This window comes from Rhinolophus sinicus, linkage group LG12 (assembly GCF_036562045.2).
Source record: "Rhinolophus sinicus isolate RSC01 linkage group LG12, ASM3656204v1, whole genome shotgun sequence".
Taxonomy (NCBI): domain Eukaryota; kingdom Metazoa; phylum Chordata; class Mammalia; order Chiroptera; family Rhinolophidae; genus Rhinolophus; species Rhinolophus sinicus.
The window spans coordinates 54,771,321-54,780,777 of NC_133761.1; the positions used below are offsets into that span (position 1 = coordinate 54,771,321).

The 9,457-nt window shown below is 53.6% G+C and overlaps 1 protein-coding gene across 4 annotated transcripts in view; it reads left to right on the plus strand.

The window, feature by feature from the left end:
- The window catches only part of TMEM63A (transmembrane protein 63A), a 30,800-nt gene extending 21,735 nt beyond the window's left edge, over positions 1-9,065 (plus strand). For all 4 annotated transcript variants that reach the window (XM_019730910.2, XM_019730913.2, XM_019730912.2 and 1 more), the window contains 9 exons: positions 504-610; positions 718-804; positions 1,261-1,323; positions 3,416-3,578; positions 4,478-4,583; positions 5,747-5,914; positions 6,368-6,483; positions 6,811-6,873; positions 8,134-9,065. In XM_019730910.2, coding sequence (XP_019586469.2) covers positions 504-610; positions 718-804; positions 1,261-1,323; positions 3,416-3,578; positions 4,478-4,583; positions 5,747-5,914; positions 6,368-6,483; positions 6,811-6,873; positions 8,134-8,301 — 1,041 coding nt within the window. In that variant the 3' untranslated portion in view covers positions 8,302-9,065. The remainder of the gene's footprint in view (positions 1-503; positions 611-717; positions 805-1,260; positions 1,324-3,415; positions 3,579-4,477; positions 4,584-5,746; positions 5,915-6,367; positions 6,484-6,810; positions 6,874-8,133) is intronic.
- Positions 9,066-9,457: the final 392 nt, after the last annotated feature.

Consider the following 9,457-nt stretch of genomic DNA (forward strand, 5'->3'; position numbering starts at 1 on the left):
GAAATTGGCTTTTATCAAATCTTTCCGAAGTAGCCGACATAGTTTTCAAAGAATTTTTCTTTCTATTTTTATGTTCATTTAATCAAGGAACGTAATAAGTTAATCAAGTCATGTAATTACAGTAACAAGTACAATGGGCACAGCAGACAGGATTGGGAACAGAGTATTTTTGGTAAGCTCTGACTGGGCCACTGTGAGCTAAGCAGGCAGATGGGGGAAGGGCCAGCCTTCTTCCCTTGGCGGTATGCTTGGTTTTCTATAGGGAAATTTATTTGTATGTGAAATTGATGTCTTCACTCAAAAGAACTATACTATACAAAATAAGGTGCGATTATTGTCTATTTAGCCAACATTATGGAATCCCTAACTTGTACCAGGCACAGTATCATTTCTGGGGATCAAGGATGAGCAGAACCCCACCCTAGCCCCTCACTGAGCCACCATGCCCACAGGCCATGGCCTCAGAGCCCCCAACTCTCTCTGCTATGGACCTTGTTTTCCAGGACCCCATCGTCAGCCAGTTCTTCCCAACCCTCCTCCTGTGGTCCTTCTCGGCCCTGCTCCCGTCCGTTGTCTACTACTCTACGCTGCTGGAGTCTCACTGGACCAAGTGGGTGCCCGGGAGCTCTGGCCCCTTCCCCTAGGGCAATGGGCACACAGCACGGGGCTTCCCGACAAGGCCTGGGTCACTGGGCACTCACCTCTGACTCCCTGCAGGTCAGGGGAAAACCGCATCATGATGACCAAAGTCTACATATTCTTGATCTTCATGGTCCTGATTCTGCCCTCCCTCGGCCTCACCAGGTACACATCGCCACCTCCTGCTCTGAGCTTAGAATCAGGGTCACATCTGGAGATCACTGTCCCCCGGAGAATGGGAACAGTTTTGGAGTGGATGCAAACCCCTGACAACATTTAAATCTGTCACATCCACTTGGGGTGCACTTGTGCTGGTCCGTGGGTACTTCTGGAGATGCGATCCTTCCTCCTTTAACATACATACTTTTTGAAAAGCTTGAAAACAAAACTTATCGCAACCTTCGACTTTGGGGAAGGGTCTAATCCTGACTTTGTTTATCCCAAGGAAGGAAGTTTCTGTTAAATCAGGGCCTGGCAAGTTACACTGTCATAAGTGACCTTTTAAAGGTTAACTGGAGCGCTTGAGATTCAGGCTGTTTTTAGAGCAGAGAAAAATGAAAACATGTAGCGATCCCATGGAGTGTTGGAAATAAATTCTCACGGGATGCATTTGTCTTTCAGTCTGGATTTTTTCTTCCGGTGGCTCTTTGACAAAAGTTCCTCAGACACCTCTATCAGGTTGGAGTAAGTATCAGTCACACTGAGTTTTGGAACCACGGTCCCAGTAAGTGTCCCACGGGCTGGGGCTGCCCTGGGGGAAGGTTAGTCTGGGCTTCAGAACAGACCTCTTCCTCCTGGGGACCGGAGACCACAGGGCCTGGGGCTTCCCCATCAGCCCTACCAGGTCCCTGGCTGGGCTGGGGCCAGGCAAAGCCTTTGGCCGCACCGTGGGAGCTGGCCCACTTTGTGCTTGCTTCGTGTGCAGAAATGGGGTTATTCTTAAAGGCCAAGACTCAATTAGAGGCAGTCTCGTTCATTCTTTGAAACTTACTTACCGAGAATGGAGCCGCTGGGGAAAGGGAACTGCGGGATCTCAGTGGTGCCAGGGAGCAGAGAGGGAGAATAATAATTAACATTGCAACCAGAGTGACTGTCTGGACTGGAACGATTTTTTTTCTTTACCAAGAGAATGGTGATGTGTGTCCTGGTTAGTGTTTTCAGCTTATACGATGCCCGCTTAGCGGACACACTTGTTATTTAAGAAGGCACTATGGTCAATGCTTTATTCTTTCTCTCATTTCACCTTCACAACAATTTATGAGAGTTACGATCATCTCCTTTTTACAGATGAGGAGACTGAGGCCCAAAGATGCTGAATAATCTGTCCACGGTTACCCTCCTCGTTAGAGGGCAGAGCTGGGATGCAATCGCAGCCCCTATCACATTGCACTTTAAGTCCTAACAGAGGCCCTTAGACTCAAGATGGACTTTTCTAAAGGGATATTTATAGGAAAGGCTGTCGTGTTTGTCTGGAAGCATGGGGTGCATTATTTTAAATGGGTTCTTTCTGGGTGAGCTGATGACTCGGGAACTGGCAGCCACAGACAGACACACCTGCACCCCACCAGCTCTTGGTTGACAGTGACTTCCAGATTGCCAGCTTTCGGTCCTCATCTTGATCTGTCAGCACCATCTGGCACATTCATCGCACCTTCCTCCTTGAAATGCTGTCTTCACAGGCTCTGGGACTCCCCTCTTCTCATTCTTCCATCCATGGCGTCTCCTTCTCAGCTTCCTTCGTGGGTTCTTCTGCATGTCCCCAAGCTCTAAGTATCAGCTGCCGAGGGCTCAGCCCTCAGTCCTATCCACACTCCCTCGCTAGGTGACCTCAGCCAGATCCACTGCTTTAATGCCCCCGGACTACTCCTGAATTAGAAGACGTCCACGTGCATAACCCCAGCCTACAGCTCTGGACTCCCTGGCCGCCTGCCTGCCACAGCCCCACTTTGGGTTCTACTGGGCATCTCAGACTTTACCTGCCCCAACCCAAACTCCTGACTTTTATCCTCAAATCTGCGGCTCCCACAATTTTCCCTAGCCATGACTCTGTTTTTCTGGTTACTCTGGCAAACCAAACCCGAGTCCTTCCTGTCTCCTCTCTTTCCCTTACATGCCACACCCACTCCATCAGCAAATCCTGACAGCTCTGTCTCTAACATAGATCCAGAATCTGACCACCACCTCCACCGGGACCGCCCTCATGCCACACACAGATGACAGCAGCAGCTATCTGCGTGGTCTCCCTGCCCCTTGGCACCCTCCCCACAGGCAGAGCAGCTCTTCTGTCCAGGGCCAGCCTGCCACACCTCTCGGCCTCACCCTACCCCTCACCTTGGCCCCTGACCTTATTGTGTTGACAGGCCAGACTCGCTCCCCCAAGAGCCGTTATCTGTTTCCTCTGCCTGGAATGCTCTCTCCTTAGGTTTCTGGATGACACCCGCTCTTACCTCCTCTGCACAAAATCACCTTATCAGACAGGCTTCTCTGACCACCGTGCTAACACAGTACACATTGCCCGCCCTGCTTTCTTTGCTGCGCACCTGGCATACATGTATTTCCATGTTCGTTTGTGTCTCCTAGATGGGACATAACACCTCATGAGAGCAGGGTCGTGCTTTGTTTCTCTGAGTGCCCAGAACAGGGCCTGGCACGCGTGTGTGATGCATACGCACGTGTGGGATGGAGGGACGAGTGCAGAGCCTGGGGCTCCCCCTCTCCCTCTGGTGGGAAGGAGGCTCTCCAGGCTGTCAGCTCACACGCCCGCCCGGGTCCCCAGGTGCGTCTTTCTGCCGGACCAGGGCGCCTTCTTTGTGAACTACGTGATAGCGTCGGCCTTCATCGGCAATGGCATGGAGCTGCTGCGGCTGCCGGGCCTCATTCTCTATACCTTCCGCATGATCATGGCCAAGACCGCCGCCGACCGCAGGAACGTCAAGCAGGTACGCGCTGGCGGGGCGGGCACTGACTTCCCACCCGGCCCTCACCCCAGACACGGTGCGCAGAGCTGCTCACCAGGGGCACAGGGGCGCCCCTGAGCGGGGCGGAGGTATGAGGACCCCGCGTAAATGTGGCATGTCTGCAAAATTCTCCACTCGAACTCACAGGTGGATTTTTGCACGTTAGCCAGTCTGATCTCTCTCTCTCTCTCTCTCTCTCTCTCTCTCTCTCTCTCTCTCTCTCTCTCACACACACACAACCCCAACTCATTCCTTATTCTTGGGCAACCTTGTGCGTGGATTCTTAAGATTACCACTGATGTCGAAGGCATTTGGGGCTTGTGACATTTGTTTTAAGATTCTCTAAGTTGGGGTGGTGTGGGTTCTCTTTTCTTCTCCATTGCCATGTGGGTACCGGTGAGAAGAAAGTGGAGACGCCCTGTGTGTTTTCATTTCATCATCAGAACCCCATCAGTGGGCGCGATGGGCACTGTGCGTCCCCTACTGAGCAGACGCACAGACGAAGCAGTAGGGCGGTGCGGAGGTCGGGTGGTCCAGGACACACGCCAGACTGGGCAGAGCTGCTGTCGGGTCTGATGCCCACGTCTGTCCTTAGGCCCTGCCTCTGCTCTCTAGAGGCTCACGAGCCTGTTGGGTGGACATGATTCAAACAAAGGAAACACTAAGGAATGATGATCACGGTACCTTCTGAGGTCTGGGTGTGAGCTGAGTGAAGCTAGAGAAGGCTTGTGGAGGAGCACAAAGGACTTCAAGAAGTGGGGGTAGCTGTGAGCCTCCCGTTTCCAAAGTCCTCTACCCGGCGTTTCCCCTCACCACCCGGGGTGCACGGAGGGGGTGTGGGTAGAACAAGCCATAAGCGCCTCACCTCCTCCTGCCCCCAGAACCAGGCCTTCGAGTTCGAGTTCGGAGCCATGTATGCATGGATGCTGTGTGTCTTCACCGTCATCATGGCCTACAGCATTACCTGTCCCATCATCGTGCCATTCGGTGAGTGGCCCTGGAGCCGGTCCAGGGTGGGGGGTGGCTGATTCTGCCAAGCACCCCGGCTCAGCCATCACTGGGTGATTATAGAGCCCCACACATAGAGGACCTCATCTAGCCACAGAGTCACAGGTGACACCAAATTGCATTTCACTTGTAATGAATTCCTTCCACTGGCCTCCAGACTGTGTACTTCTCCTGGTCTGAGCTTCTCTGCCCGCTGACCACGTCATTCTTGGTTGTTTCTGCAGCAAAGACAGCCCGAAGTAATGCCTGAGGCTCTTGCGTGTGCTCTCTGGCTGATCAGCCTTGCGCTCCCGTGGACGGTACACTAATTCTCACACCGTCCTATCAGCCAGGTCTAGTTTCTGTCTCCTCTCACAGAGGAAGCTCTTGATACGTGGCAGTGAGAAGTAGAGCCAGGATTCGAACTTAGGGACTGTTCTATTTCAAAGGCCAAGGTCTTGCCACTAAAATAAAACATCAGGAACTGGCCAACAAATGGAAGACTCTGAAAGGAAACAGAACGCCCAAGAGACTGTTGGCAACGGTAGCTGAGGTTTAGGGGTAGGAGGAAATTTTAGTTTTCTTTGTTTACTGCCTTGTACTATTTTTTAAATACAGCATTACTCTTTCAAAACAAAATAACAATTTTTTTTTTAAACCTGACATAATAGAGAAGAGGCAGTACCGACCTTATGTGCCGCCCCTGGGATGAGATCCTTGGGGATCCACTCGTTGTGGTGTGGGCAGGAGGTCAGCTTGGGTGGGAGAAGGAAAGGAGAGTGGGAGCATGGAAGGATCTGGGGGTGCTCAGCATGAGAGGGGCCCAGGAAGAAGCTGAGGCCAGGTATCTCCGTGTTAAATAGCTTCTTTCTCCAAAATGATCCTAGAATTTCAGTATTCCATGGGCACAGACTCATAGACACATCTCCTTAGGGTCAGAAAGAGACCAGAAGGGGGTAAGGAAAGGAGGTGGGGGAGGGGAGAGAGACGAAGAACACTAGCAGCTAGGAAATGCAGTTTGCGTTTTGCCCACCTTCTCTGGTTTCTGCAGTCAGGCGGCAGCCCCAGCCCCAGTTCCATGCACAAATAGCCACCCAGGAGGAGGGGGCAGAGGGGCCCTTGTGGCCCAGCCAGCTCTCCAGCTTACAGCTGTATCTCTTCAGGCCTCATCTACATCCTGCTCAAGCACATGGTGGACCGGCACAACCTCTACTTTGCCTACCTCCCAGCCAAGCTGGAGAAAAGGATCCATTTCGCGGCTGTGAACCAGGCCTTGGCTGCTCCCATCCTGTGCCTCTTCTGGCTCTACTTCTTCTCCTTCCTGCGCCTGGGTGAGGGGCCCTTCTGCCTTGGGGGTAGGGAGGCAGCCCTGGCCTCACATTCCCATATCCATACCAGTCAGTCAAATCCTTCACTGCTGTAACAGCATCAACTCGGTGTCCAATCAGAATGTGGCACCCAGGGTGCAGGGCACCAGAGACTGGAGGGAACTGACCCAGCAAGGAAGCTGGGAAATTGCCATTGACTTGGTGTCCTAGTACCTGAAATCTGAGCTGGGATAATGCCAGCTGTTCGGTGAGTCGCTCTGTGTGCACCTGGCTGTTAAGACACCATCCCAGCTGCTTGAAGGGGTCTGGGGAGTGGTGCCATCTCTTTATTTTCTGCCTGAGGGAGAAGTCACCCACAGTTCCTGCACCACGTGTGGACCCTTCCTCAGCAGCGTGAGGGTGAATGGCCGCCCCTCCCTCGCTCCCTCCCTAAGGCTGGCATCCCTTTGTCCCCAGGTCTGACAGCCCCTGCCACCCTGTTCACCTTCCTGGTTGTGCTGCTCACCATCCTGGTCTGCCTGGGCTACACCTGCTTTGGATGCTTCAAGCACCTCAGCCCTCTGAACTACAAGGTAAAGGGCCCCTTCCCCCACTGCCACCCAGCCAGGACCTGGGAGGAGATGTCAGTTCACTCGCCACCCATTCACATATCAACAGCCTTCTCGAGATTTTATTTATTCATGGGAAAGGCGTGGGCATTGGGTACAATGTGTGGCTTCCCTCCCCACCTCCTTCCCTTCTCCCTGCACTGCCCGCCCGCCCCCCCCTTCTTCTCTTGGGCTACTGCTGGGAGCTTGGTGCCAGCTGGTACTGTTATTCTGGGTGTTACTTGTTTGGAGGGTATTAGTTCAGGAAGATCAGTTTTGTTTACTGTTGCAAGTTTCTGCTGTTATCTGCAGACAGAAGAATCTGCAAGTGACAAAGGAAGTGAGGCCCAGGCCTCAGTACCGCCACCATTCACAGTAAGTTATGGTTCTCCCCCAGCACCGAGCACTGGCTACGGCCCCAACCAGATGGGCCTTGCAAACATGCTTCGATCACCTCTTTTAAAAATAGAAGTCCCTTGATCATGTGCCAGGCAAATTGCTGAATTAATGTCACTTGAGAAAGAATCCCTGGTCCCTCTGGGTGCTTTAACTTACATATGTGAAGCCACATCCATGTGTCCCTGAGAAGAGAATTAGGTTTGCCACGACGTATGCCCATCCCCCTTGGTTTCATTTCCAGGCTCACTTTCCTTCTCTGCATATTTAATGCCTAGAAGGTTTGGCATTAAAACAATGAAGCAATATCGCAGGCCCTGTGGTTTGGTGGCACTTACCATGAGTGTTTCAGCAACACCGCCTGTGTGAGGTCCTCTGTGGTGTCAGACCAACTCCCCTTTGAATTGAACAATTAATGCTTCAGAGCAGGCACCCTGTTGGACAGACCCTGGGACTCCTTTCCTTTCTGGTTCTCCCTGTTTCCAGTCCTGCTCCTAAGGTGGGGCTGGGAAAGGAAAACGGAGCCACGGGATCCCAGAGCTGTGACCACTGGCCTTCCTGAAAGAACCAGGCTGGGCAGCAGCCCATCTCATCAGCAGTGTTCTTTCCAGTGGCTGCTTCCCAGGCGTCAGCCACTCTTATCTGTGTCTGTCCAAGGACCAGCCCCAGAGAAGGTTCTTTACCCAGAAGCAAACCTGTGGCTGTGCCCGCCAGACAAAAGAAGAAGCAGGGCAGGTGGATGATGTAAATTCCTTATTCCCTGCCTGGGTCTGGGGAGGACCAGAGCAGGGCTTTGCCCCAGGATCAGCAGGGGAGCCTGGGACTGGAAAGAGAAATAACCTACAACGATTCATTCAGTTTCCCAGAGGTCCCATTGACAACATCCTAAGCCTGGCCTACAGAGAGAGACTTGTGTCTTACATAAAACGAGAAATTCTCCTAGGATCCAGTGCTAGGAAAAGCTTTGTTTCCTCTGAGAAATAAGTGTGTGTGCTTCCTTCTCTATGATCCGGAGAACGGTGTAATTGATTGCATTTTCTGTTTTGCTGTAGCTGCTAGGAAATTCTGCAGTTGGCATATTTTTGGTCCTGACATCCTAAGTTGATGTTATTTCTTTCTGTGCCCTTCATGAGCACTGGGTGTCCTCCTGCTGGAAGGAAGGGGGACACTGGGGGAGGAATGGGGTACAGCGTCTCATGCCTGCCCCACCCAAGCACTAATACCCCCATTTGCTCGCAGCCCTACGTGCCCCGGATTCTGAATGGCTTGGTCTCGGAGAGGACAGCTCTGTCCCCACAGCAACAGCAGACCTATGGTGCCATCCACAACATCAGTGGGGCCGTCCCAGGGCAGTGCCTGGCCCAGAGCCCTGCGGACAATGTGCTGACTGCCTGCCAGGAAGACTGAGGGCGGGCGAGCTGCTGGCTGGGCCAGGCTCGGGAGCCCGGAGGTGAAGAGACGCAGGTGGAGAAGCGGCTTGACATGGACCCCAACCAAGTTCAGGACTTCTGGCCACGTGTGCTAAGCCCCACTGCTCAGGGAAGATGCAACCAGGAAGGGGCTCTGGCCCTTGGCTGAGGGGATTGGGGCAGGACTCTGCCATCGGGGGGCGTATTCTGGCACATGCAGCATCTTACCCTTGCTTGTGTGCCTGAGGCTCTGCTCATTTCCAATGCCCCTTCTGCATAGCTCTGTAGCTGGGTGATGTCCCCCATGATTATCAGCAAGATCATGAAATTGTGCCCCTGCAGGCCCATTGGCTGCGGTGACTCTATCAGGTACTAGGGAGAATGGAACCAGTGGAAGACCTTCTCTTTTCTGAGCACCTGGACACCACCCAACACTCTCTAGGTACACCCCCCCCAACGGATAACCAAAGAGCCTGTGGCAGGCCCAGGCTTGAGATGGGGTCCAGAAGACTGTCCAGGGTCATTCTGGCTCCCCGCTCTGTGCATGAAGCCATTCACCCCGGCCCTGTCCATGGAGTGAGCTGTGGGGAGCAGGAAGGGAATGGCCAGTGCAGGATCTTGCCAGCAGCACACACCTCTCTGTACCTCGTTATGGTTCTGTGTTTTTGTATCATGTTGCCAGTGACAAGGTGGCTGGGCCAGGGTCACCCGGCAGCAGGCAGGGACAGTGAGGACCACTAATAAAGTGCCCATTCAGCCAGATGGGTGAGTGTGGGTGCTCCATCTCCTCCAGCCCTTGACTCCATCTGTCTGCTCCCTCCAAGGTGGGAGGTGTGGGGAGCAGTGCTCAGGGCCTCCTGGACTCAAGGGAGGACTGTAGCTGGGGGGGGGAGTAGGGCTGTGCACCACCATTGAGTTGTGACCCTAGCAGGAAGGACGTGCAGTCCCTTGCCTTTTCTGTCCCTGTGAGATCCCGGGGCTGGGATGCAGCTTTGGGCACTGACCAGAGAAGCCGCCTTTCTACTGCCACCAGGGGGCGCCAGAAGCAGAAGTCGGTGAGGTGGGCGCCAGTGGTCGTGGGTGGTCGGGCAGAGCGGGCAAGGCTGCCTCAACCCCAGAGAGGTGGGCCGGGCTGCGGGGACCTGGGGCCCCTG